General features: G+C 58.9%; 11 protein-coding genes and 1 non-coding gene across 12 annotated transcripts; 9 read left to right on the forward strand and 3 right to left on the reverse strand.

Annotated features, from left to right (window-relative positions):
* Positions 1-2,400: 2,400 nt before the first annotated feature.
* Positions 2,401-3,948, forward strand: A1Q1_02611 (uncharacterized protein; the record flags this gene model as incomplete). The annotated part of the gene is made up of 1 exon (XM_014323872.1): positions 2,401-3,948. The coding sequence occupies one exon, from the start codon at positions 2,401-2,403 to the stop codon at positions 3,946-3,948; it is 1,548 nt and encodes a 515-aa protein (XP_014179347.1).
* A 592-nt stretch (positions 3,949-4,540) lies between these two features.
* A1Q1_02612 (oxidoreductase) lies at positions 4,541-6,119 on the forward strand (the record flags this gene model as incomplete). The annotated part of the gene is made up of 5 exons (XM_014323873.1): positions 4,541-4,763; positions 4,952-5,097; positions 5,236-5,460; positions 5,542-5,767; positions 5,872-6,119. 5 exons carry the CDS (start codon positions 4,541-4,543, stop codon positions 6,117-6,119), a joined length of 1,068 nt encoding a protein of 355 aa, XP_014179348.1.
* Positions 6,120-6,520: 401 nt separating this feature from the next.
* On the reverse strand, positions 6,521-7,544 carry A1Q1_02613 (uncharacterized protein; the record flags this gene model as incomplete). Its single annotated transcript, XM_014323874.1, has 3 exons — positions 6,521-6,798; positions 6,988-7,064; positions 7,105-7,544. 3 exons carry the CDS (start codon positions 7,542-7,544, stop codon positions 6,521-6,523), a joined length of 795 nt encoding a protein of 264 aa, XP_014179349.1.
* Positions 7,545-8,309: 765 nt separating this feature from the next.
* Positions 8,310-9,452, forward strand: A1Q1_02614 (serine/threonine kinase receptor associated protein; the record flags this gene model as incomplete). The annotated part of the gene is made up of 3 exons (XM_014323875.1): positions 8,310-8,473; positions 8,514-8,972; positions 9,023-9,452. The coding sequence occupies 3 exons, from the start codon at positions 8,310-8,312 to the stop codon at positions 9,450-9,452; spliced, it is 1,053 nt and encodes a 350-aa protein (XP_014179350.1).
* A 482-nt stretch (positions 9,453-9,934) lies between these two features.
* On the forward strand, positions 9,935-10,741 carry A1Q1_02615 (uncharacterized protein; the record flags this gene model as incomplete). The annotated part of the gene is made up of 2 exons (XM_014323876.1): positions 9,935-10,162; positions 10,391-10,741. 2 exons carry the CDS (start codon positions 9,935-9,937, stop codon positions 10,739-10,741), a joined length of 579 nt encoding a protein of 192 aa, XP_014179351.1.
* A 341-nt stretch (positions 10,742-11,082) lies between these two features.
* On the reverse strand, positions 11,083-13,553 carry A1Q1_02616 (protein transport protein SEC23; the record flags this gene model as incomplete). Its single annotated transcript, XM_014323877.1, has 4 exons — positions 11,083-12,867; positions 12,913-13,207; positions 13,248-13,419; positions 13,514-13,553. The coding sequence occupies 4 exons, from the start codon at positions 13,551-13,553 to the stop codon at positions 11,083-11,085; spliced, it is 2,292 nt and encodes a 763-aa protein (XP_014179352.1).
* Positions 13,554-14,683: 1,130 nt separating this feature from the next.
* Positions 14,684-16,555, forward strand: A1Q1_02617 (uncharacterized protein; the record flags this gene model as incomplete). Its single annotated transcript, XM_014323878.1, has 4 exons — positions 14,684-14,829; positions 14,872-15,156; positions 15,218-15,257; positions 15,308-16,555. The coding sequence occupies 4 exons, from the start codon at positions 14,684-14,686 to the stop codon at positions 16,553-16,555; spliced, it is 1,719 nt and encodes a 572-aa protein (XP_014179353.1).
* A 232-nt stretch (positions 16,556-16,787) lies between these two features.
* Positions 16,788-16,880, forward strand: A1Q1_t317. The gene has a single exon. It is a non-coding gene; the product is annotated as a tRNA-Ile (tRNA).
* A 300-nt stretch (positions 16,881-17,180) lies between these two features.
* Positions 17,181-18,379, forward strand: A1Q1_02618 (uncharacterized protein; the record flags this gene model as incomplete). Its single annotated transcript, XM_014323879.1, has 3 exons — positions 17,181-17,585; positions 17,713-18,281; positions 18,328-18,379. 3 exons carry the CDS (start codon positions 17,181-17,183, stop codon positions 18,377-18,379), a joined length of 1,026 nt encoding a protein of 341 aa, XP_014179354.1.
* Positions 18,380-18,400: 21 nt separating this feature from the next.
* A1Q1_02619 (nonsense-mediated mRNA decay protein 3, putative) lies at positions 18,401-20,190 on the reverse strand (the record flags this gene model as incomplete). The annotated part of the gene is made up of 3 exons (XM_014323880.1): positions 18,401-19,845; positions 19,895-20,038; positions 20,097-20,190. 3 exons carry the CDS (start codon positions 20,188-20,190, stop codon positions 18,401-18,403), a joined length of 1,683 nt encoding a protein of 560 aa, XP_014179355.1.
* Positions 20,191-21,295: 1,105 nt separating this feature from the next.
* Positions 21,296-22,879, forward strand: A1Q1_02620 (biogenesis-related protein; the record flags this gene model as incomplete). Its single annotated transcript, XM_014323881.1, has 1 exon — positions 21,296-22,879. The coding sequence occupies one exon, from the start codon at positions 21,296-21,298 to the stop codon at positions 22,877-22,879; it is 1,584 nt and encodes a 527-aa protein (XP_014179356.1).
* A 315-nt stretch (positions 22,880-23,194) lies between these two features.
* A1Q1_02621 (uncharacterized protein) lies at positions 23,195-26,252 on the forward strand (the record flags this gene model as incomplete). The annotated part of the gene is made up of 5 exons (XM_014323882.1): positions 23,195-23,609; positions 23,648-25,477; positions 25,547-25,617; positions 25,867-25,966; positions 26,032-26,252. The coding sequence occupies 5 exons, from the start codon at positions 23,195-23,197 to the stop codon at positions 26,250-26,252; spliced, it is 2,637 nt and encodes an 878-aa protein (XP_014179357.1).
* Positions 26,253-26,884: the final 632 nt, after the last annotated feature.

Genomic DNA, 26,884 nt, shown 5'->3' on the forward strand with positions numbered 1-26,884 from the left:
GCTTGTCATGGCTTGTCACGGCTCGACATTGGCCGAGAGCACGGAGGTGCTGACGTGCGAGTACCGGCTCCGCGAAGCTTTGCCTTATTGGCATTGCGTAAGTGTGTGTACGCCAGCATACCAGCAATACGCTGTGTGTAGTGCGCACAGTCCGGTACACAGTCTGCCCGATACGGACCATCACAATAGGGACAGAGTAGGGCCAAGCCTTGGTGGCTGCCACTTGGCCGCATGACCATGTCGGACACTGGGCAGCTCCGGATACCGACCGACCGGGTTTATCGCTATGCTCGCTATACGCTGCGCGCTGGCCCTCTGACGGCGCCGAGGGCGCCACGAGCCACGGCAAGGCGGCAGTGCGCACATTGCGGCGTGCAGATCCGAACAGAACACCACACTCTCAGCCGCATCGCATTCATATCCCTATGCCGACCAATATAATGAGTGCAGCCTCGCTCAGGCCCTGTTCAGCCCTGTCATGTGGATGTATTGAGGAAATACACCAGGCCAAGCCAAGCCCGAACCCGAGCGTTGGCCAGAGCTGGCTGAGCTGGCGTCAGCCAGCGGCCAGACCCAGACTTGGCTGGCCCATCGCTAGTCATGGAGACTTGGCCGCCATCGGCATACTCATCATGGATCGTTGGCTTGCTGACGAACACACATATCGCCGCCAGCGGTAGCGGTAGTTGTTCCGCTCCTCTCTGCGGCATTCAAGCTTCTGGCTAAATTACATTACATGGCTGTTGGCATCGGACATCTCCTGCTTAGACTACTTCAACGTCTCATTGAATGCCGCAGATAAAGCAGCGTAATCACGATGACATGACCCATGGCCCATCGCGGAACACCGACGGATGGAGTGACGTCCTAAGTCCCAGCGTTCTCGAACTTCTGTGACTCGCACGACCCTGCCTTTCAGTGAACTAGTGGAGCACATGGAACCAGCGCGCGGCTCCGAGACGAAAGGGTCCTGCGTGTGTATTTCAGCGCGAGAACGAGATCGCGATCTGGCCAAGATCGTGATCGTGCTCAGCGGCATGCAATGGAAGGGTCAGAGGGTCGAGCCCTATCTCCTTCTTGAGGTCTGAGGCGCGATGAGGTGGCCAAAGGCGGCCGGCGGTCAGACAGGCGCGATCGCATGCCCTATGTCAATGAGCCATGCCACCGCCCACGGCATGTCAGACATTATAGTCGAGTGCGCAAGTGCGTCAGAAGCTGCGAACCACACCAGAACACAAACACACAGATACGTTACCACACAGTCAACACACACAACGCACAAGCATCAGTGTCCGGCCGTAGTGCACACCCCTTCGACCCCTGTTGCAATCCCGGTCCCCCCAATGTTTACGGCACCCCTGAAAACTGGAACTCAGGAAAGACTCTGCGGACCCTCACTCCTCGACGCCACGGCTTGGCCAGCCTTGCCGCGCTGGGCGCGCCGGGGCTCGCTGGGGACTTGCTGGGGCTCGCTCAAGTCTCGCTTCTCGGTGAACGGTCCGGCCACCCGGCACACGGCTTCGTCCGTGGTACCGCGTGCTCGTGGAGTTTCTTGACTTTTCGAGACCTCGAGACTGAACTACCTGCCGAAATTTTGGGCGGCTCACGGCATCCCACGGCACTGGCAATTCGGCTGCCAATCGGCCTGCACATTTCCTGGTCTGGCTCTCACATAAGAGCTGAGTCACTCTGGCTTACTCGATCATTGCACGCGGAGCAGCACCCGCGCATTCCACTCACTGGCACCCGGACCAGACTGTTTCCGCGCCTTGTCCTTCGCCCGCGGAATGATCTCAAGGTGCTGGTGCGAAGCCATTCTCCCACGGCCGCAACTGGTGCGAGGTTTCCCACGCCAGCTCCACTTCCACGGTGCACGTCCCCTTCTCCCTCTACCTCCACCGAGATGTGCGGTGGAGGTATCGCTCCGCAGGTATGCATGCGAGACGCGAAGCAACCGCACCACCGCGCCGCAGCATTACACGACAGCTCGGCGCAACCACGTCTCGTCGTCCGACAAACGACCAACTAACCGCCGACGACTGACCACGCCCAAGTCGGCATACAGCTGAACTCTAATACTCGCCATCGTCGCACGATAAGCCGACGACGCCGTTCCATCCCACAGCGCCGGGGTAGTGCGAATACAAGACCGAGCGACACAGCGATTGCGGTTTAGGGCCTGTCCTCCGTATCCTTGGAAACAACGGACCTGGACAGGACTAGCCGGGGCTGTCTCCTCAAACAGGTACCGGTCGCCATCGCCTCCAGCACAGCTGGTCGCTAGTGCTTAGCCGTTGCGCACCGGACACGGCGACGTACGACCGTACTATCCCGCACGATCGCGCACACTCGTGAAGAAGACACAGCAGGCTTAGCCTCAGCCCGGGCAATTTTCCGAAGATGGCGTTCCCGATCCCCCCAATACTGCGTCGAGCACCGCCGTTCGTACCGCTCCTGCTGCTTCTGCTCGTGACGTCGCTCTTGCTCCTCGGCCACCCAACGACACGGCAGCATGTCGTCCCCTCGTCCTGGGTCGGCGGGTCAGGCCGGGGCGGACCCGTCGGAATCAGCGCGACGGACGAAGCACCATTACCGAAGGAGTACGAGCAGTGGTTCCCGTCAGGCCAGCTACCGCACGAGCTGGACGGCGAGCCGCGGCTTGGGAAGGCGCTCAAAGCCTTCCTCCGCCGGCCGGCGCTGTCGCACGACGAGGCGGCGAACCACGACCACTGCCCTGCGCACCTCGCCAAGCTGCTCGTGAACCCGGACCAGCTCAAGAATGACGGCCCATTCTGGCGTGCGCTGAAGCCCGAGGAGATTAGGCAGAAACGCGCCGAGCTCGTGCAGTATCTCGCGGCACGGCAGGCGGAGGGGTATAACCTTGTCCACTCTGATGGCGAGAACGGCAACAGCACGGGCAAGGGGCGCGGCATTGTGCTCACTGCGGGCAACAAGGACACGACCGAGCGCGCGATCACGCTCCTCCGCATGCTGAAGAGTTATGGGAATACGCTGCCGATCGAGGTGTTCCACTACGAGGGCGAGCTGACCGATGCTGGTCAGCGGAGTGCCATCGAGGAGCTCGGTGGCAAGGTCATGCAGGTGCGCAACGCGGAGAAGAAGGCTGGCCGGTGGAAGAACTGGCAGATCAAGAGCAGCGCGATGATCGAGAGTTCGTTCCGGGAAGTCCTGTCGCTGGACTCGGACAACATCCCCCTGGGGAAGGTGGAGCATCTCTTCGACGCAGACCTGTACAAGAACCACGGCGGCGCCGTCTTCTGGCCCGACATCACAAAGGACCACCCCGACAATGCGATCTGGCGCGTGGTCGGCGAGCCGTGCTCGTTCGACGAGTGGACCTTTGAGTCGGGCCAGATTGTCTTTGACAAAGCGGGCAATGGGGGACTCAACCTCGCCGCCCTCTGGCTCGCGACGGGCATGATGGCCGACGACGCGTTCTGGTTCAAGCTCTGCGGAGGCGACAAGGATACGTTCCGGTGGGCGTTCCGCGCGCTCGACATCCCCTACGCTCGCAGCCAGCGCTGGCTCTCAGCCCTCGGATACCTCCAGAACTCTGGGTCTTTCTGCGGCCACACGATGCTGCAATACGACATCACGATCCCGGAGGGGCAGGGCAACTACCCGCCCCTGTTCGTGCACAGTAACCTCCTGAAGCATCTTGGCGCGGAGCAGGAGCGGCCCATCTTCAAGCTCATCAAGAAGATGAAGGTCGACCGCGCTTCGGAGCCGAGCTTAAACTATGCCCTCCTCGACGTCAAGCTCAGTCCGTGGATGTGCACCGACCTCGCGATCCATCCCCATGTCAAGCCGGACGAGATCAAGGACAACTTTGTCGAGCTCCAGGATATCTCACAGGTCGAGGGCAACCCATTCGACGGATTCGAGAAGCTCTTCTTCGAGTCGGGAGGAATGGTTGGCGGGTGGTGAGCGGGTGAGCGAGCAAAGCGAGCTCCAAACGCATGGAGACGACAGGCTAGGGAAGGACGTGGAGGCGCGACCTAGCCTCTTCCTCACTAATCAAGACGTGCAGACGGCGCGCACGCACACATATATACCCCCCATAAGCATTGTAGCGTTTACGACCCTTTGCATTTCATGACTTGCTTGCCACCTGGAGCGCTTTCGCTGCATGAAGCAATAGAACTAAGGCTCGGGAAGATCACAAGGAGGGCTGGGTCGTTCATGGCGTCCCACGTGTCATCGGCCAGCCCCGACACATGACGGAGAACGCGCCGGAGATGCAAAGTCAGGAAGGAGTCAGGAAAGTAGTCACGGACGACTCGCGACTCGACATCTCATCGCATCAACTCCACATCCTTAACGCAGTAGGACATCGGGTGCTTACATCAGCCATACCCATCTCCTCCATCCGCTATCTATCTTGATCGCCAGCAGGTCACTCGACATTCCTCGACCACCCGCGCTTGCCCGCCTATCGACGCCCCATTCCCCATCCCCCACTCGTCCTCTTGATACTCTCCGTCCTCTCCGTCGGAACCTGAAACAGAGCGGAACGACAATGGTCCTCGACACACTCACTATTACGTTTGAGCTGGCGCAAGAGTCGCGCGACAAGTGCGCCAAGGCGTTCAAGACGGTACACTACTTCCCGAACCGGGACGAGGCGCCGCCGCGCGACGTCGTGCAGGCGACGGAAATATGGTTCTGTAATTGGCTCGGGTTGCCGGATGATGTGAGGGAGGAGGATTTGGGCAAAACGAAGATTGTGCAGCTTACCAGTGGTGAGTCCGTGCCCTGGGTTCTGTTGTAGTAGGGGCATCGCGTATCGAAGGGGCCAAGCTGGGGATAACGAGCGAGGTAAAGCAATGGGGAAGGGAGGACAACGGAGGAGTTGAAGGAGGGAGAAAGGCGAGAGCAGATCTGCAACAGAGCTGTGATCATCACGATGCAGATTAGCTGACGTCCCCAGCTGGCGCCAACATGGCGCTGAAGCATCCTGCCTTCCAGGACCCCAAGCTGGTGAAGCAGATCAAGATCTGCAACACCTCCGGTATCCACGCATACAGCATCCCGCAGTACATCATCGGCCAAATCGTCAACTGTGAGCTTCGTTTGGTTTGCAAGCTGACGTGAAGTGTACATGAACATCCACACGTCGGTGTATATTACGCGGGTGAGTAGCCTCCCTTCCTCCCTCCCTCTCCCCACACATCCCCCACCTCGGAGCAGACCACGTCGCTAACAACTCTACAGGCGGAGAAGCGCTGGCCCGCACGCAACGAGATGAAGTACCGCCCGGACCCGAACGAGGCGCCCTCTTCCTCCTTCGGCGCGACGAGCTACTACAAGATGCGCGGCCGCACGGCGGGCTTGCTCGGGTACGGCGCGATTGCGCGCGAGACGGCGCGTCTCCTGCAAGCGTTCGGGATCAAGGTCATTGCGGCGAATTCGCGCGGCGAGCGGCGCGTCGATGACGGCGTAAGTCGAGCGCACCCCGGAGTACAGTTGGGGTGCACCAGAGCTGAAATCTGTTAGAATGGAGGGTAGCTGACCCCACAGTACATCATCCCGGGCACTGGGGACAAGGAGGGCACGATCCCAGAGCAGTACTACTCGACCAGCGACCCCGAGTCGTTCAAGCAGTTCCTGAACCGGAGCGAGATCCTCATCGCGTCCCTGCCCAGCACGCCGCAGACGCACTACATGCTCACGCGCGAGCATTTCGCCCAGCTGCCCAAAGACGCCATCTTCATTAATGTCGGTCGGGGTGATCTGGCCAAGTCTGGTGAGTCCGCCGCTCCTGCCGCTCCTGCTTTCCGCTGCTATTGCTTCCGCCGCTTCTTTTGTCAGCGCGAGTTGGAGTTAGGAGTAAGTCCAGCTGACACACAGAGGACATTCTCGCCGCTCTTGACCAGCCCGAGGGCCTGCTCGCCGTCGGACTCGATGTGACCGACCCGGAACCCCTGCCGAAGGGCCATGCCCTGCTCTCGCACCCGCGCGCTGTCATCACGCCCCACAACTCGAGCGACTTTGCCGGATACTTTGACGCTGGGACGGATATGATGATTGCCAGCGTCGAGCGCGTGCGTCAGGGCGGGGAACCCATGAACGTCATCGATCCGGAGAAGGGCTACTAACCCCCCCTCCTTCTGGAGTCAGCTCTCCCGGGCGCGGGCTGTATGGTTAGTGGGTTAGATAGATTAGAAGCATATCTTGAACTTTTCTTGCGAGAATAGGAGTTTTGTCGTGGTACAGCAATCAAGTACATGCGTTATGTTGGCGCGTCGCCGTCGGCGCACGACGCGCAGGCACATAGCCTCCGAGTGTTGGAGGCCCCGAATCTATGCGGGATGACTTCTCCTCTGACTGAACAAATCCAAATCCTTCTAGTTGACATGAGTCCTCCGCCGTCATGTCCACAGTCTGCGGTCCGGCCGATCCTGACCGCGAACCTGTCGGCCGGCCGCCCGCTATCCCTTCATCATCCTTCCTGACCTTCCCTCCCTCACGTTCCGATCACGCCCGTCGCAACCAACGCTTAGAATCCACGTCCGCGTCCGCGTCCTCCGCGGGGTCCTCCTCGTCCGCGACCACGGCCACGGGGGGCGGCAGCAGCTCCCTCCTTGCGCTTCCTGGCCTTGGGCGAGTCGTCGACGAGCAGCGTGTCGAGCGGCAGCGAGTCGGGCAGGATGAAGTAGCGGATGTTGTTGCCGCGGATCGCGATCGAGTCGAGGTGCGTGCTGGGCGTGTTCGGGGCCGCGTTGCGGAGCGACATCTTGACGGACTTGAGGTGGGTGTTCATCTGGGGGTCGACGGCTGAGGGTTAGCTTAAACGCAGAGCATCATCAGCTGGGAAGACGCAGGGCTGCGCGAAGGCATATGGAATAGGGCAGGAAAGAGATGGAGGTTGTCACCTGACTTGAACAAACAACAACAATGGATCGGCGCGAGTTCCCATCCCCTCCAGATCTGCGCGCAGCTCCAATCCAGCAAGGCATTACCCACAAGTAATCGTTCCGTGGATGACCGACCCATTCTTGAGCTCGATCGTGACCGTCTCGTTGTTGAGCTTCATCAAAAATCTGTTTGTTGTCAGCTATGCTGACGGTTCGGTCAGCTCACCTGACGAGCTTCATTGTGAAAGACGGAGTCGGATGGAGGTCGTGTCCGTCAGGACTTTTGAACGGTGTCGACTCGGGAAGAGGTGGTGGAGGTTGCTGCTGGGGACAACAACAAGGGGTGGTATGCTCGAGCTCGAGCTTGCCGTCGATGTCATTGATCTCGAGCGAGCGAGCGAGCGCGTGCGGCGTACGGTGGGTGAGTGGAGGCACGGCGTTTCGGCGACAAAATTCGGTGGCAAGATGACCAGCCAGGTGCAGAAGTGCAGAGCGCGTCTTGGTCGTTCGCACGTGGCAGCCTGAGTCTGGACGCCTTGCAGCCGCGGCCCGCAGAGTCTGGGTGCGCGTCCTCTGCGCCTCTGCGGGTGGTAGAGCGCCTGCTGTCAGTGCAGTGCAGGCAGTGCTGTAGTCTTCCTCGTCATCATCCGATCCCATTAGACCCATTGGGCAGACCTCGCTACCAAAGCCTTTACATCTCGACTTCCTCTTCTCCACCTCGTCCCTCCCCTCCCCATCTCATCCTTTCCTCCCTCCCTCCCCTCTGTCGCTCTCTTTTCTTATATTCTCTTCTCACTCTCCCAAACACTCTTCTACATAAGCCATATACCCCACGCACTCTGGCCCCACTACTTGCGCTCCCCCCGACTTTGCGACCACGACCCTCGGCTCGTCTCAACTTATCGCAAAGACTAAGACCACCCGCGCCCGCGTCGTTTTCCCGATATTCAGGCAAGCTCCTGTATCGCTCGATATTAACCTCGCTCAACCCCGCTTCTCGTGCTTTAAGGTCCTCAGTGATCCATTGACACCGGGCCGGCCCCATCGTCCAGCAAGGCTCTCCCTCGACTCTTCGAACAACGAACGCCTTGGCTGACAGCCCTTCAAACCAAACCACGAATCAATCAACTCCATTAACAGCATCAGCTCCGAACTCAACTGTGTAACTCAACGAATCCCGCATCATCACAGCACACATCCTCTACTTGTTATCAAAGATCGTGCTTTAATAAGCTCTCGCCCATCGAACTAGATATCCCAGAGATCGTCTCGTCTTTGTCCTCTCGAACCATCCACCGCATCGCATCGATTACATTTTTCGTCATTTTTGGGGCTCACTATCTATAGTATTCTTGATTCTCGGTCCCGACTTGTAACAAACCGCTCCTCCCCTCAAACTCATCAGCTAAAGAACTCTTCGCGTAACCCACCATGGTCGGATTCTCGAACGGTCTCGGAAACCCCGGCCTCGGCGGCGGTCAGGGTGCCCTTGGGGGCCAGCAGACGCCGTCGAACGGCAACCAGCAGATCAAGGTGCAGCCCCTGCTCTGTGCCGGCCACACCCGGCCCGTGGTCCACCTCCAGTTCTCCAACATGTAAGCTAATAAACTTCTGGGCCGAACTAACCGATTACAGTCTGCCCGATGGAACCTACCTGATGATCTCCGCGTGCAAGGACGGAAACCCGATGCTCCGCAGCTGGCTTGGTGACTGGATCGGCACCTTCCTCGGCCACAAGGGTGCCGTGTGGTCGTCCAAGATCTCGCTCGACACTTCTCGCGCCGTCACGGGCTCGGCAGACTTCTCGGCCAAGATTTGGGACACGAACACTGGCGAGGCCCTCCACAGCTTCTCGCACAACCACATTGTCCGCTCGGTCGCCCTCAACCCCCAGGCGCAGCCGCAATATCTCCTCACTGGCGGTAACGAGAAGAAGATCCGCCTGTTCGACCTGAACCGCACCGACGCTCAGCCGTTGGTTCTGGGTAGCAACCCCGACGGCCTGTCGTGCGAGGGTGTCATCCGCAGCATCGTGTGGGACGAGGGCCAGGGCGGTGCCGTCGGCGTCAGTGCTGCCGAGGACGGCAAGGTCCGGTAAGTTTTGAGCTTGACGTCTTGGAAGCTTGACTGAGCTAACGCCGCAGTTGGTGGGACCTCCGCACTCTCGGTCAGGTCGGTGAGGTCGACCTCGGAGAGCCCGTGAGCTCGATGGAGCTCGCCCACGGCGGCGGTACCCTCTCGGTCGCGGCCGGCAAGAACGTCCACTTCCTTGACGTCATGCGCCAGCACCCCCCGGTCTCGATCAAGCTTCCCCACGAGGTCACGTCGGCGTCTCTGCACCCCTTCCTGCGCGACCGCTTCGTCGCCGGTTCCGCCGAGGACCCCTGGGTGCGCGTCTACGATCTGGACTCGGGCAAGGAGCGTGAGGTGTACAAGGGCCACCACGGTCCCGTGCTCTGCGCATCCTACTCTCCCGACGGCGAGGTCTACGCCTCTGGAAGCGAGGACGGCACGATCAGGCTGTGGCAGACGCAGCCTGGCAAGTCTTACGGACTCTGGCAGACTCAGGACTAGGAGCCTGCGATGCGATTAGTAGATAGATTCGATAGGGTGGAGTGGAGCGGAGCGGTTGGAAGTGTCTGGCGGATGATTTAGCGTACGATGGACTTGGATACCGGAGCGGAGTGCGAGTGCCGTGGTGATGAGTTGTTTGTACTAGTCCATGCAGAAGGCAGTTGGTAGCAGTGCAAAGTGCGATGGGGGCGCGTCGCGTCGACGCAAGACATCGCATTCACATTCATGATTTTCCTTTCCCGCGCGATTCAGCGCCGATCTCCACGACGATCGACCCAAGGCGGGGGGAGGTGGAGGCGGGAGGTCGGGGTGAAGTGGAGGTCGAAGACCTTCTTATAGGCGCCCGAGCACGTGGCACCCATATCACACGCCTAACCGAACTTCCAACTTCCTCCTCCGCCAGTCTGACTTTTCAATACCGCCATCCACAGCGAGGTAGAAGTTCCGATCTCGACCACCTCACCCCTACTTCAGTTCTCAGCATGATCCCGACATCAGTGACGCGCGGCGCCTCGCGCCTGCCGCTGACGACGAAGCGCGGCAACAAGGACTTTTACAAGGGCACGCGCCAGGCCGTCACCCCCGGTGCTGGACCCCGGACGGGCGCGCCCGGAAAGCACGTTATCCGCGGAAAGGCAAAGTACAGGCTGCTCGATAGCCGTGTGCGTGTGTTTGTTGGACCGGGAATTGAGGCTATTGAGTCGAGCTCGGTGAGTCATTGCGCGTGGTGGTGGGAGAGAATGGGAGGGGGGGTGCGTGGTTGTGTTGGCGTGGCTGTGGCGATGACGAAGGCGCTTTCGTCTAGCTGAGAGTTTCTCTTCAGCATTAAGGCGTATCTGAGGAGGAGCTTTCCATTGGTGCGCGGAGCTCGGTATCGATTAATGGAACTCCTTCCGATGATGTGACGTGGGGCAGAGCGACCTCTCTTCCTCGTGCAGTATCAACCCACGTCCTCCTCTCTCTCCCTTCGTCTTCTCCGCACCCCCAGCAGCTTAGGAGCTCGTCAAGCTAACCCCCAGCTCAAACCCTACGTCTCCTCCAAGGCGACCGTGCCGGAGCAGACTCTCCCTCCCTTCGGCCCGTGGCCCAAGACCTCGTCCGGCGTCGCCCCGCAGCAGCGCGACTTCAAGCACTTCTCCAAGGCATACAATGCGCTCTCGCCCGACGAGCGCAACGCCCTCATCATGCAGGCCCGTCGGGAATGGTACGCCGCCCTCACCTCCACGGCCGTCGAGAAGGGACAGCAGGAGGCGCACACGCAGGAGGTCGAGGGCCAGGCGAAGCAGTAAAATCGCTCCCTCCCTCTTTCTGTGTTCTTAATCTCCCCCTCTACATCTCACGACGGCTCCGCCTGACGGCCTGACGGCTCGTTTGGCCCCGGTCGCACCTATGTTAGTCTCTTAGCATTATTCTGGGCTTCATCCCTTATATCAAAGCAAGCATCGCTCCCCTCAATGCATCATGTACTTCTTCTGTTCGTGGAATCAGGGTCGCAGCGGTCCCGCTCAGTGCTCGCTCCGCGCTTCGCGCGTCGCTCACTGCCTATCCTATATCTTAATCCATGCTCTCCGGAATACATATACTACGGGTGGTGGTCTAACCTTGTGCTGCTTCCTGTTTTAAATTAAGTCTAGCTGGTGGAAGCGCCAACGGCAAGCCGCTTGAGGTGCTCCATGAAGACCTGGAGCGAGACGTCGTCGGTGAAGATGGCCTGTCCGCCGGCGCCGGCGCCGTAGCCCGTGCCGCTCGTGTGCGTCGTGGACGGGTTGAGCTTGGCCATGAGGAAACGCGCCTGCGAGCCGCCCTGGTCGCACACGACGTAACGGGGGATCGGGAGGCGGTCCTCGAGCAGCTCCTGCGCGTCCGCGACCGGCGCCTCGAGCAGCTCCTTGAAGTTGGCGTAGTCCTCCTGGTCCTGGTAGTTGGCCTTGCGCCACTGCGCAATCGTCTCGCCGTGGAAGATGAGGATGTGGAAGAACGTGTCGAGCAGCAGGATGACGTCCGGGCGGATCGACACCGAGTCGAGCAGCACCGGGTGGGGCTCCTGGTCGAACGTGTACGACATGAGCGTGGGCTGGATCATGATGAGCGAATTGTTCACGTCCGCGTCGTTCAGCACGTGTCGGTAGAACGCAGTCTCGTCAGGAGAGTTGTTGAACACCTGCAGGAACTGCGATCGACGAAGGTGGAACATGAACTGCGGGTAGATCGAGAAGTTCGGGCTGAGCTGGAAGCTCGACGGGTCCTCCTTCCTGTAGTCGGCAAACTTCTGGCACAGACGGATGAGCATACGGTCAAGCCACCTAAGAACGTCCGGCGCATCGTCAATCTCCGCCTTGAACGTGGCGATACGGGCCATGAGGACGGCAGCGGCCTCCTGGTCGAACTGCGCGGCAATATTGGGGTGGCCACCCTCGTGGAGCGTCCGCGCGACCGTGGTGACGCGAAGGCGGTAGAAGCCAGACGAGTGCTGGTAGTGCGTGACGAACTGGATGAGACCGTTCTGGTTCGGTTGCAGGGGCTGGCCAGCAGGCGTGACAACCTCAAAGTACACACCGAGCGACGTCTTGTCCGTGAGAGAGCAGATCTTCCAGGCCGACGTGCCTCCGATACCAATCTCGGTCTCTCCGACACAGGGCGACTTCTTGTTCGCCGAAATAACATGTCCGATGACTCCCGAGATCTTCAGCTCCTTCGTCGTCTGGACATCGAAAGTGCCGTTGAAGCCCATCTTCAGGAAGCCCTGGTCGTCCTTGTTGAAGGTTCGCAGGAAGCTCTGCTTGAAGATGGCGGTCATGAACGAGTCGGAAATGACCATGAAGCCGTTCGTCGAGTTTGGCAGCGACTTCATCTCGAGGAGACCGACCTGGTCCAGACAGCCGGCGTAAATGTCGACCGCGTGTCCGTTGACCGACGCCCGCTTCGAAAGACCCTCGTAGTACTTCGTCGCCTTCTTGAAATGCTTGACGCTGTCGCGCTCAATGTCGTGGTGGGAACGGATGGGCTCGCGCAGCTCGGGGCCGACGACCATGCCGGGACCCTCGGTACAGGGGCCACCAGAGAAGAGCATGATGCGCGCGCCAGTGTTCGGGAACGCCGACTCGAGGAGCGAGGTAGCGACACCGAGGGCGACACCAGTGCAACGCAGGGGACGCCTGTTGTCCGCGACAGGCCAGGGGTCACGCTGGAGGTTCTCCAGAATGTTGTTGAGCTGGAACTCGCACGCCTGCTGGGGCATGAGGAACCTCGACGCGGCGGGAGCGGGCATGGGCTGTCCAGGGCGCATACCAGCCATGGGGCGGTTCGAGGGGTTGAGGCCGAGCATGTCCGCGATCTGCTTCGGCTGGTACTCCTTCGATCCCCGGAAGACGTAGGACTTCGGGCACTCGGCGTAAGCGAGCTCATGAACCATAGCCTAAAACGTTAGCTTCTCTCAGGTCCTGCAGGGTGTCGAACTGACCATGGTGCCGAAGGTGATCAGGCCAACGAGGGCGTTGGCGGGGAGGAGGTTGATGGAAACCATGAGCGTCTCCTTGAGCGCCGTGAGCTCATCCTCGTCAACGCAAGTGTCCACGACGTAAAGGAAGATGGGAGGGACGGGGACAGGTCGCGTCAGAGTGTACTCGATGGTGGTGTATTTCGGGAGCAGCTCGGCAGGGAGGTTGGTCTGCGAGATGTCCTTGTAGTGGGGAGGGAAGGGGTTGCGCTGAAGACAGAACGGACAGATCCACATCTTTCCTCGAACATCGATTTGGCTGACGATGTCAGAACGTTGTTATCTCATGTCGCGCTCACCAGTAAGGGTTCAGGATGGCCTTGCATGGCGCCTTGCAAGTAACGGGCTCGTAATGCACCGGCGGCAGGTCATCGCGCTCCTTGAGAGGCGTGTAGAGGGCAGAGATGGGGACGACGGTACGAGTTGCCTCGATGCGGCCCGAAGGCCAAGCGTTCCAGGAGAAGCGGACGCCTGCGAAAGATCAGCAACATGTCCACATGCGATTAGGTCATGGCGTGTCCGAACACTGCGTTTCCGCATCGGGCTCCGCCCTAAACGGGCTCACCATCGCGGTCCTCGACGTCCTCGAAGTTGGCTCCGTTCATTTTGCGCGCTCGAGGGGGTGGAGATGAACGGTGGAGGAACGAGAACGCGGTTGGAAGGTGATTGAGTTGACTTCGGTGCTGGCGTGCGTGTCGATGACTGGTGGCCTCGCTGGCGCCCGCGGCCTTGCTGGCGACACTGGCGCTCCTTCGTCACTTTGAGCGGGAGCAAATACGCTCTCCCACGGGTGATATGGAAGATCGATCGCCTGATTAACCTTGATTAAAATTTGGACGCTATAACGCACGTGGCTTCTGTTTAGTGAGAAGAACTAATGCTCCCTCTAAATCACGTGACGCTTCTAGGCTTGGCCACACGAGTGCTGAAACGAACATGACGTCGATCTCTCGATCTCCATGTCACCCTGACGTTCTTTCCGGGCAGGACCCAACCTTAATGGGTTGGAAACCCCCCGTGAGAAACGTTGAACGCAACCCTGCGATCCAACAACAGATATAGCACTGCCAGGCATGTCGGTCGACACTTCGTATCCGATGTTACAAGAAAACCTGGGAGTGTGGGACATCTTTTCAGTGCGCCCTGGTCGGTGGGCGGTCATGTCGGGGTTCACCTGTGAATGTGTCACTGGTGACGTAAAATGAGTGGCCAGAAGTCGGGCGCCGGAGGGCTGGCATCGGGTTTTTGGAGCAGGATCTGCTCAAGCTCTTGGTCGTTACGCTTCTCAAGAATAAGCAGCTGCTGCTGCTGTTAAAAGCGACAAACGGGCACGCGTCAGTCTCTTCTTATCCTGACTTCTACTCCGCGGCAAATCTGCACCACCTGCAGTATGTGTATCAATTCCAGTTATCAAATGCTGTTCCTCTGTTCCTAACTTTTGTCGGGGTCCGCACCACTGTTTACGTTGCAGTGGCGCTTGGCAGACGCCACTGGGGTAGCATGCGATCTGGAGGTGTTCCGGGCCGTCCCCGCCCGAACCCTGTCCGCCCAGGGGATCGTCTGCGACATCGTTCTCGTCACGACCGCCGCAGCATTACGACTGCGCTGCGGAACGCCAAAGCGGTTTGCGATGCGGCAGTGGCTTGTGGGGGATGTGCATGGTTTAAAAGATAGCGGGGTCAGCCGCGGCATTGCCTTCCCACCGACACACACATACACCCATTGCACACACACTATGATCAGTTGGGCCCTCACCAGCGCCTTAGTGGGTAACGCGTACGCCGCTCATGGAGAGAGCTACCTCAACTCCTCGGTTGGCTACCAGAACGGTAGCCTCGGAGGCTCTCCATATCAGACTTTCGTTTCGTCCCCTTCAAAACCGTGAGTGCTGCGGAACGAGGAACCACATACTGATCAGCCCAGCGTGCAGTTCAACGTCCAGCAGTTCCCCAGTACGCCACCCGCAGCCGGATATATCTTCATTGCACCTCGTGGTACCTCTGTCGAGGCCCCCGGAGCGTACATCTTCAGCGGCGATGGTGAGCTCATCTGGGATGGTAGCGAGTTCGGCCAAGCCATGTCCTTCACGCCCAAGATGTATAAGGGCGAACCCGTCATTGCAATGTGGCAGGGCGAGTTCAACGGCAATGGTTACGGAATGGGACATGGACTTCTCATCAATCAGTCCTACCAGGTCGTCGCGAACATGTAAGTGAAAAAGCGGCCGTTGGGCGCACCTCAACACAGCGGGCGCGGCTGACCGTTACAGCTCCGCTCAGGTCGAGAATGCCCTGATGGACTTCCACGAAGTGAGTGCTCCGATACGAGTGCGTTTAATGCGGTGCTGACTCGATGAAAGTTCACGTTGACGGAGAACGGCACCGCGCTCTTCACCGCATACCCTGTGCAGTCGTATGACCTGTCCTCCTACGAGACGGGCCTGCAAGACCCCACCAATGGCTTCATCATGCAGGGCGTTGCACAAGAGATCGACATTGAGAGTGGGAACGTCATCTTCACTTGGCATTCCCTGGATCACGTTGATCCGCATTCCTGTTTCACCACGCCTGCAGACACCGGCGGCAGCTCAGACAACCCGTGGGACTACTTTCACATCAATTCGATCGAGAAGGACAGCAAGGGCAACTATCTCATCTCATCCAGACATTGCTCGGCGCTCTATTATGTCTCTGGTGCTGATGGCTCGATCATCTGGACGCTTGGCGGCCAGAACTCGTCCTTCACGATGGGTGAGAACACGACGTTCTGGTATCAGCACGACGCCCGGTGGCGCGATGATGAGACGACCATCTCGCTGTTTGACAACGCCGCAACTGGTTGGGACGCTCGCGAGGACACCGCCCGCGGCCTACTCCTGAACATCGACTTTGACAACAAGACAGTCGAAGTTAACACAGAGTTTCTTCCGTTCAACCGCACGCCCTCTCCCAGCCAGGGCTCGACCGAGCTGCAACCAAACGGCAACTGGCTTTGCGGCTGGGGTCAGATCCCCTATTTCAGCGAGTACTCGCCTACTGGGGAGCTGCTCTGGGCGGTTCAGTTCGGTGTAGGTGATGTGCAAGGCTATAGGGCGCACCGCGCAAACTGGACGGGCCAGCCGACGACGCAGCCGAACCTCGCCCTGCAGAACGGCAACAGCACAGAGGAGCACACTCTCTACATGTCGTGGAATGGAGCGACCGAGGTCAAGACGTGGGAGGTGCTCGGTGCCAACGACACGAGTGCCCAGCCCGAGTCGCTGTGGAACGTTACCCGCGACGGCTTCGAGAGCGAGTTCAGCCTCCTGAATCCAGGTCTTAACTTGTTCATGGTCCGCGCACGTCACGACAATGGAACCGTCCTCGGCCAATCCAACTACATCTCCCGCAACGGTTCTGATGTGGGCGCCGGTCCCTCCCCGAGTGCCCAGGGTGCAACCAACGTCGATAACGTGGCCAGTGGATCTCAGGAACCTTCGGGACAGACTTCATCTGCTGCAGCTGCAGGTGCTACCACGTCTGGGAAGGACGGCAGTAACGCGGCCCCTGCACTGTCTGGCTCTCTTGTTGCTCTTCTGTTTGGCATCTCCGTTGCCGCGCTCGCTTAAACTGAGGAAGCCTTCCTTCCAGAGGGCAAAACGTCCAGTCTAGAGGGCGCTCCCTACGAAAGACAAGGATCCGTAGACAAACTTGTATCCCATTGCATGTAGCCTGATTACGCATTCCCACCCCCTGCTCCTCTGCTGCACGCCGTACATCGATGACACTCCCCAGTAAACAGAACTGAGAAACTTTGGGCTGCCAGATCCTAGTCCATCTCACTCCCTACCAAACATCGAAGGCCGCTTAGCTCAGCTGGTTAGAGCATCGTACTAATAATCTGTTGATTATCAGTCCATGCGGAGGTCGGCAGTTCGATCCTGTCAGTGGTCATTCATTTTTGGCCTTTTCTGCTCCTGCAGAATGCAAGAAACTTGTTTTGGACGTGCAGAAGCGTTGGGAGTAGCAGAATCACTCGTAAAGAAGAGAAAACAGGGTTGAAGTGCCACAGCGCTAGGGCGCAGCGAGGGCGCAACACAGGAACGGCCTAGACCATTAGCGCGTTGATGGGCGGATGAATCTCGGCTGGTCGGTAACCTACACCGGGCCGGATGAGCCGAGTGATCCACCACCCCCACTCACTTTGCGCTAATGTGCACACCTCAGAAATGCACATCCACTCACGCTGTCGCCATGGGAGTCGCCGGATCGGAGCATTCGACCCTCTACGCCGCGCCACCAGGCCACCTGACGCTGATCATGGCAGCGCGGAAGAGCGCTTCGTACACTCTTCCCTCCGACCCTCGCTTTAGCTTCTACGTGTACACCCCGCGCAGCCATCCGATCACGCGCCGAGCTCGCGGCGAGGACGTCGGCGTCGACGGGGTCGTGACGGGCCCAAAGACGGTATCTCTGACCGACTCACCAATGAAGGGCACGTTCGTGTTCGGACGCGGTGCAGGACCGAAGGGCTTCGGGCTCATGGTCGCCATCCACGACTCGAAGCGGGACGCGGAGAAGTTACGTGATGAGTGGGCGGACATTGCGGAGGAGGAGGGGTGCATCCTTCTCTCGCCGTGCTTCCCGTGTGATATCAAGGTGAGTAGCTTCTTTCCCTGTTGTGCACAGGTCGCGAACCCCGTCGGCGATCCAGGACATGTGCTGAGCACCTGATCGTGGTCGTGGCTTGCCGTGGCTGACGTACGCGACACCCGCTGACTGGCAGTTCCCCGATGGTCCGGACAACTTCAAGAAGCTCGAGTGGGAGACGGCATCAGGAGAGATCATCCTATACGACGAGGTGCTCCTGCAGATGATCGACACGGTCGAGCGCGAGTGGGGCTGCGTCGACACGCGGACCTTTGCGCTGATCGGCTTCTCGGGAGGAGGCCAGTTCGTCCACCGCTTCCTGTACCTGTACCCGGAGCGGCTGCATGCCGTGTCCATCGGTGCCCCCGGGCGAGCAACGCCGCTCATCGACGAGCCGTGGCCGGTCGGCATCGTTGGCGCCCCGACACGGAAAGACGGCTCCAGAATCGACCCAAAGAAGATCGCGGAGAGAACACAAAGCGGAGAGACGGTCGTGCAGCTGCTCATCGGCGATCAGGATCACTGGCGACCCGTGCAGCCTGATGGGTCACTTGCTCCCATGTCTCGTTTGGACTGCACGAACGCCCTCAAGGCTAGCTTCGATGCACACGGCATCAAGTACGGGTTCAAGCTCGTCCCTGGCGTCAAGCACGATGCGGCCGAGATCCGAGCCGTCGCCAAGCCCTGGATCAGAAAATACGTGCGGTGAGTTGACATCCCTGGTTACGGCAAGCTGACAACAGACGAGCAGACAACCTGTCGCCAGTATGGTAGCTAATAGATCAATGTGCAAGATGCATTGAATGAATAATCCTATACAAGTTCTAGTTGAGCTCCTCACCCTCGATCGCCATGTCGTCAAAGTTCTCAAGGAGCTCGTCGAGCTCGATCTCGGGGAAGTCCTCCTCCTCAGTTCCGTCGTCGTCCTCGTCGGCGATGTTGCCGTCCTCGACCTCCATGGCAGCGGCGGCCTGGGCGGCGGCGCCTCCACGGCGCTTTCCGCCGCGCATGCCCGAGCCCTTCTGGCCGCCCATGGCGACGTCTCCATCGTCGTCCTCCATGTCCTGAGCGTCGTCGGCGCGGTACAGGTTGACGGCGGCGCGCATCTCCTTGTCCTCCTCGAGGTCGCGGAGGAAGAGCTCATAGTCGCGCTCGACGTTCTTCTGGTCCACACCACCGCGGCGACCGAGCGCACCGCGTCCCACCGTCGTGTCCTCCTCGGCCTCCTTGGCGATCGACTTGAGCTTCCAGTTGCGGGGGCGGTTCTTCTTTCGGCGGTTCGGGTACGTCTTCTTCACGAGGATCACGTGCGGTATCCGGTGCGGGTCGATGCCCTCGAACGCGTCGTTGTTGAAGTTGGTGTGCGTCAGGTCGTAGCCGAGAACAGTGTCTCCCGGCTGCAAAATGGCGCCGAGGTGCGTTCGCACGTGGTAGATTCCGTCGTCGCCCATACCGTCCGCATCGGCCGCCTGTCCTGATCCAGAAGCACGAGTGATCTGGGCGTCGGCGAGGACCCAGCGTCCACGCTGGACTCCGGTCGGCTCAATGTCGAGCACGACAAACTCGACCAGGTCCGAGGTCTGAGCCAGAGACTCGAACGGCTGGCGCCAGTACACGGGGGCGGTCACGTCCGTCTGCTGCAGCGTCAGGGGGTCGAGGAGGTGGAGGGTGTTGCCGACGCGCGAGCAGATCGTCAGCTGCGAGATGTTGCCCCACTGGCGAGCGAGGTTCTTCGGGATACAGACGAGGTCGTCCTTACAAATCGGCACAATCTCGACCGAGTAGGTGAACTTGTAGTTGGCAGTACCGTTGTGCGTGTCTTGCGAGATGAGCTGCTCGGAGCCCTTCACGCGGACGGGAACAACGGACGCAAGGAACTCAACCATCTTGATGGCATTGTTGCGCTCCGTGTAGAAGAAGTCGAGACCATCGCGCTTCTCGTTGATGTTCGTGCAGTCCTTGTGGGCGTTGTGCTTGAGGATGAGCTGCTCGAGGAACAGGAAGGTACGCTTGTGGGTGACCTTCTGGCGGACCTGAACGCTAGCCTTCCAGGTGTTCTTGGCGGCGAGACGAGTACAGGCGGGGCACTGACCGGTCTGGACGACGAGGGTCAGGACAAAGGTCTGCTGGAGAACGGTGTTGGCGAGAACCTCCTTCTGGATCGTGATCTTGAGCTTGATACGGCGCGAGTGAGGCTCCGTCCAGATGAACTGGGCATCGATCAGGCGAACCTTGAGGAGAGGCTTGGCGATCTTCTTCAGACAGATGGCTGCCGGTCAGCGATCGTCGGTCAAATCCTTATGACGCAAGGTACTCACCAAGAAGCTCGCGAGACTCGGGCTGACAGGCAACCCAGGTGTTGGGCGGAGACAGGAAGCGCTCACAGCCCTTGCAGAAGTTGACAACCGACTCTTTCGGGATACCGTCGGTGATGTCGACTGAGTTACGGAGACATCCCACACCTATAACAGTCAGCGCATCGCTCGTGTGATGTGTCAGCAGCCACTCTGCGGTACGCACACAGTCCAGAGCCGTTCGCCGAGGAAATGACAGTACCACAGTCGGCACAGAGAATATAGCTTTCTTGTCCAGCCGCGTCGGGTTCGTACTCCATTTTGCTGATGTGTTGCACGAAGGAGTTGGTAAAGTTAAGAAGTAGAGACGCCGCTCTACGTTCGTTGTCGTTCTAAAGGTGCTCAGAAATTATTGCAACTGCCCCGCACGAGCCCTGAAACGTCTGGGCATGGTGGCAAAATCAACAGCAATCCCACGTCATTCCTCCACGTGACCTTGGGAAGACATTGCGCGGCTTATCAGTTTCCGAGCCTGTAGCCGATGTACGTCAGTAGATTTGCAGGGGACAGGGGGGTCTTCGTGCTTGCTCTCCAACCCTCTTGCACTCCTCGCATCCTTCGGCTCTTCAACAGGCCTCCGAGTCACTGCCTGATCCACTCAACAGGACAGCGCTTAAGTGATAAGCTGCTGATCAGGCAGAATGGCGTCCTCCGGGCGAGCTATGGCTCACCTCCTCGCCCCGCGCCTCCTGGCTCCTCTCCGCGCCAGCACCTCGACCTCCTCACGGTCTGCTTGGACTCTCTCATCACATCCTGTGCGCCAGGCCCATACCGATCGCTATACCACTATCCACGCCTTCTTCACGAGACACGGGAGGACGTCAACCAAAGCTCACTCACCACCCTCCATACCCCGCCACTTCCCGCCCGCCTCGCGGAGGTGGAACACCAACGCGTCCATTCCTCCGAAGCCGCGGAAGGATGGTGCCGAGGGTGGAACGACACCTCCGTCGAAGCAACCCGCATCGTCAGCGTCATCGTCCTCGTCAACGCCGACGTCAACAACGCAGCCGCCAACATGTCCTCGATGCCAGGTAACCCCCCCTGTAATACCCAAGACCCAGGTACCGAGCGCCAGTCAAGCGCACCCTGTACATATCTCCGAATACTCGCCCTTCATTCGCCGCCTCATCAACAGGAGCTCGGAACTCTCGCACAATCTGCCGCATCGACTCACGAAGGAGGATCTGCTGAACGCAGCTGAGAGTTGGTGGCAACGTCTTCGCATTCGTCTGAAGTGGTTCTTCATTCGAGGTTGGCGTCGATTCAACACGGACGACCTCAGTGCCTTCTTCAGTTGGTTCGTCGTTGGAAACAGTGAGTGCAGCGACAAGTGTTTGGGCCTTCAATCTGACGTTTAGCTCTATGGGTCATCCTGGGTACCACTACCTTCGTATCCGCGGTCTTTGCCACGCTCAACTCTCTCCAACTGCAAGAGCACGTTGCCCGCTGGATCTCGGACTATCTCACTGCGGAAACGGGCGTGACAGTCATGTGGGTTCCATGTTTTGGTTTGTGCTGACAGGCAGCTTCGAGTCCGCCATCGTACCTAAGTGGGGTGCGTCGAAGATCACCTTCCGCAATGTCTACGTTTCGCGTCGTCCTCAAGACCCTCAAAGTGACCCGAAGTCGCACAAAACTCAGAAGGGCGACAAGTCGACGCAGCCGAGCCCGATCCCCTACTTGTCTTCGCTGATTCCTCCTGATACGTATCTCCACCCACCGAAGGCTGCAGAAGCCGACAACTACACGATGTTTGACCTCAACTTTGACGAAATCGACGTGACACTCAGTTTCACGCGGTGGTTGGACGGAAAGGGTCTCGTAAAGGATGCCAAGATCAAGGGTGTCCGTGGCGTGATTGACCGCCGATCTGTATGGTGGGACACTACAAAGTCGCTTGAGCCGGCAGACTATCGTCACCCCAGCGGCCCTGGAGACTTTGAACTCGAGAACTTCATTATCGAGGACTTCTTGGTCACTGTCTATCATCCGGGCGGCCAACGACCTTTCAACGTTTCCATCTTCAACGCAAGGTTCAAGCCTTTCCGCAAGCGCTGGCTCTTCTACGACATGCTCAGCGCCGAGTCTATGACCGGCCAGTACGACAACTGCCTCTTCAGTCTGCACATGCCGCAAAAGCTGGGCGGTCCCCATGGAGACCACAGCGACAGCAGTCACTCCGTCAAGCGCATGGCTCGTTTCCGCATCGACGGGTTGCCTATCGAGCACGCCCAGTTCGCCTCCGGAAACACCGGTGCCATCTCCTGGATCACATCTGGAAAGCTGGACGCTGTGCTGGATATCAAGTTCCCGTTCCATCCCGACGACGACGACGTCGACATCATGGCCATCTTCGAGGAGATTGGCCGCAACGTCGCGACGATCACGCATTCTGGCATCCATCCCGACGATGCTGCAGGAGACCACATGTCGGACACGATAGCAGCCATCGACTCGTGTGGTCCTGGGGCTCTGATCCCCGGTCAGGCGAGGCTGGCCCGTCCCCCTCTCCGAGCTCCCGGGTCGGATTCGGATGAGCAGGATGAAACCAAGCGTCAGGTTGTAATCGACATCGACCTGCGCTTCCGTGATCTCAAGGCTGCAGTGCCCGTATTCACCAGTGACCTGAGTGTCACCAACAACGCTCTCATCCGGCCTATTGTGGCGTTTATCAACGCGAATCGGACCTTGATCCCGATCCACTGTCAGGTGAGGGCAGAACTGAAGGACTTCGATGGCTCCTGGACGCTATTCGAAGCTGGTCTCATGACCTCAATCTCCAATCAAATTTACTCCGCTCTCGCTCATCATGTCTCGTCTGAGGCTGCCAACTCGAAACGACTCCGCCAAGTTAGTGTATGGGGCATTCAGCGCGGTGCTGAAGTGCTCTTGGAAGCCCTCAAGAACATGGTTGATCCGTTTAATCATCAAGTGGCCACTTTGTAGAATAACATGTTGCATTATTAACGACCATAGATTCCCTGCATGCATTTCCGGTTCATCAGTGCTCGACGATTCGCTGCATATCGCGATCAGCGCGGCCTAGAACGCGTCTGTTAAGCTGTCGTAACGTGGGGCCACACTTTCAAATTTGCCTCCGCGGACCGATATTCAAGCGTCAAGAGGTTGACGCGAACGTCACAAGCAAGACCACAAACAACTTCCCGCCATCGACCTGCGCAGATATTGTTCCCCACGAAACCTTAGCCCTTCACCGTGCTCCGATCCTCTTCGCCATAGATGGGGTCGGGTTGGTCGAAGATGAGCGCCGATCCCAGCGCTGAACACGTTACCACGAGCAAACCCACCGACGTGCCGCCTGGAACGGACAACCCTTCTGGGTCCACCGCATCCGATGTTGCAGCTTTAAGAGCTGCCGTCTTGAAGTCAGCTCTCCACAAGCGCCGCACCGAAAAGCCTCAAGAAGGAGACAAGGAAGACGGAGAAATCAGTGAAGGCGATGACGGCAAAGCCACCAGCACGACGCCGTCGACGATGGTCGGAGGGAAGACGTCGCCGCTGGCGACAGTCTTAAAATCAGGGCGCCCCGAGTCTGCAACTAAGGCTGGCTCGTTGCCCGATTCACCCAAGGAGCAGATCAAACGTTCGACCGTAGTCACAATCAGCAACAATGCCGGAGAAGTGAAACGGACGTTGCCAGTTCCCGGTGGCAAGAGTACGTCCGAATTTCATTGTCTTCCACTAACCATCCAGTCATGTCTGAAGACGACGAGAACCAATATCTAGACATAATTCGTAACCTACTGCACGACGGTGTTCAGCCCGACACTCTCATCGATAATGGCGCTCCGTCCGCTTTGGTGACGCGTGTCTGTGAGGAGATCGTGGCTGGCAGCAAGTCGCGCCAGACACTCTGGCATCAAGCTCGATCGCCGATCAGGGAGGACTCAGAGGCGCGAAGCGCGACGGCTGGCTTAACCCTCGAGTCATCACAGCCTGCTTCCTCGGAGATTCCCAGTCCGTCGTCAAGCATTGAGGTTGCGGTCCACAGCATCCGACAGAGTTCCGAATCGGAAAGCGAGAATGAAGCTGCCGTCGAACGAATGACTGCCCCTTCCGCTCCTTCGCGCCGACCTAGCATCCCGCGGATCATTCCCACGTCGAGTTGGACGCCCTCACAGGGCCCAATGTCTGGAGGAGCTGTCCGGATACAGTCCTACAGACCCCCTTCGAGACCTACCTCGGCAATGAGCACGCCCATCGGCCCCAGCCCCCTTGTCCCCAGCCCATTATCCACTCTTCCTCACTTTGCCGCTTTCCGTCCTCCGCCGCCAACACTACCTTCCTTCCCCCCACCACCCCCACCTCAGCAATCAAAGCGAACGAAGCGACACAGGGACTACGACAGTGTTAAGGACCACGCGACGTACCTGAATTATGGCGACGAGGATGCGTCGCCTGCTCCTTCCCCGTCGACATCCTCGACCGTGGGCTCCGTCAATGGAGTGCCGGCGGCTCGTCCTGCCAATGACCAGGGTGGTCAAACGTCCACCGCGGCTCCTACAGTCACCGGGTCGGTCGAGCGCTCGACACCTGCGGCGCTTGCGGTCCCCGATATGGCCAGCAAAGCTAGCGGGGATCCTCCCTCTACCAGTTCGCAAGCTACGGTTGTCTCTCCTGCCTCATCATCCGACCTTGCGGAAGTGCGAAGGAAGGCATTGGAGAGTATGCGTTTAAGTCTGAAGAAGAAGAAGGCGCTCCCGGTGACTACCGCTCCTCCTGTTCCGACACTCGCTGAGCAGGCTGCCAAGTTGGAACGCGAAGTCACTGGCTCATCGGCGGAGGTGCCCATGGACATTGACGATGATGAACCCGAGGAAGGGGAGATTGAGGACAGTCCCGCAGCCGGTTCGGCGGCATCGACGCCCGTTTCTAGCGTTGCTCCCACACCTCCTGTGGTCGTCACCTCCACTAGCCTGCGGCGAACCGCGTCCTCACGGGGAGTCAAGCGACCCCTCGCAGAAGACCTGAACGACAATTCCGGAAGACCAAAATCGGTGGCTCGTGTGATGCTTAATCGCCGTGCGTTTGGTGCGCCCCAGCGTTCTACCAGGCTTATTATCTCTCTCGACGACGACAGTGACAGCGACGGTAGTTCAGATGAGGACACTCCGCAACCAGCTGTCGTCGTTCCTCGCATCGTCATTCCTTCCCCGTTCCCTGAACCAGACACTGCTGCTCTTCTGGCCGCCAAGGCAGAAAGCATCCGCAAATTGAAGGAGCAGATTGCCGCCCGAATGCTCGCGAAGAAGAGTTCTCGCAGCACGCCTGTCGCTTCAACATCGAGTACCCCAGCGCCCGCTGAGGACGCCCGGCGAGTGGAGGAGGCAGTGGCAGCGGCTCAGAACGTTGGAGTCGAGGGCCTTTCCTCAGACGTTGTGGAGGCCGCCGTGCTCGCGGCAGCAGAGGAGCGCAAGCAGTCAGACGAGGCTGGCGCCCGGCGTAGGGGAAAAGGCAAAGGCAAAGGGAAGGCCGTGGACCAAATTCCAGCCTCTTCTTCAAGTAATGTGGACCAAGATGGCGGTAGGTGTCGCTGCCGCTGCTGGCTGACCCTGCAGATGACGCCGTCATGATTGATGCCGCGCCCACTAGTTTGTTCAATGTTCCGCTCCCCACTCCGTTTGCTGACCCGACAGATGACGTTGAAGTTCCTCAAGCTACTGGTGACTGCTGTTTCTCCCTCGTGTACTGACAGACAGAAGCTCTGGCAGTTACCCCGAGCAGCAACGTAGGTAGCGCTTGCCTGTGGACACTGAGCCGCCCAGAATTTCCACGCCTATCGTCCCCTGCTGCCGTCGTATCCACAACTTGCCGCTTCCTCGCTTGACTTGCTGCCCAAGGAAGATGAGCCCAGAAGCCTTGACGTAGACTGGAACCTGGTTTCTTCCATCATACTAACATGCCGCCTGCAGAAGGACCCCGCTGCGTCGATATGTCGCTCGGAAGCTGCCGGAGGGTCGTGCGCAGATCCTGCGTGCGAAGACGTGCACATTTTGCGCAGTGAACCTACTGGTGTGTTCTGACCGTTGCGGAGTTCTGTTGCCAGTGCCGTTTTCTGATGCTTTCTTCACTTGCAGATGACGACATTCTCACGTACGCCACTCGTTTGGCAGCGCTTCAAGGATCGAAAGTCTCCAAGAAGCTGGACCGCGCAGCCGCCCTGAAGCAAGCCAAGGCCGAGGTCATGGCCAGCAATGTAGCTGCCATGGACACTGAGGAGGCTGAGGCGCGTTGGGCCAATGCTGAAAACTTAACCGCCCTAGTTGACTTGACTGCCCAGCGACTGCGGGCTAGGTGAGACCCGAACACTCTGAGCTCGACGCTACACTCGCTCCTCGTGCGGACGTTGTGTGGAAGTCGGGCGGCAGAACAAGAAACAATAAACGACTGTTCCGCAATCCGCACCGCATTCCTCACTTGCAACATTGCACACACCCTTTCACATACTTGTGTTTCCCTTCATTCATTTTCATTTTTTTCACACTCAGCCATCATTATTTTGCATGTTACTGTTGGGCATCTGTACTCTTCATTGTGAATCCGTGACATGCACGAATGTTTCTCAGCCCGGTCACGCAGCTGCACTTGAACCTGACTGACTGGCACCGTTCCGGAGTTGTGGCCCAGCCAAGTCTCCGTCCTGTCCAAAGGAGGGTTGACCTTGCAGGCACCGGAGGTTCTGCCTAAAATGCAATTGATGGACATAATGTCAGGCTGCCCCATCACGTACTTGTCTGACAGTGTGAGGAGAATATATACGCAGTATACGACTTTTGGGGTACAGAGTGGGCTCTTCCCGCAGCATGCGACGAGGAAAACATCAGCGCGTGCGGCGCATGATGTAATGATGAAGCGGATAGAAGCCCATGCGGAACCAAGGTTAGTAACTGGATCACTTGAGCCCTGTGCCCCGCTCGTCTCGGTGTCTCG

Source organism: Trichosporon asahii (assembly GCF_000293215.1).
Source record: "Trichosporon asahii var. asahii CBS 2479 unplaced genomic scaffold scaffold00051, whole genome shotgun sequence".
NCBI classification, from domain to species: domain Eukaryota; kingdom Fungi; phylum Basidiomycota; class Tremellomycetes; order Trichosporonales; family Trichosporonaceae; genus Trichosporon; species Trichosporon asahii.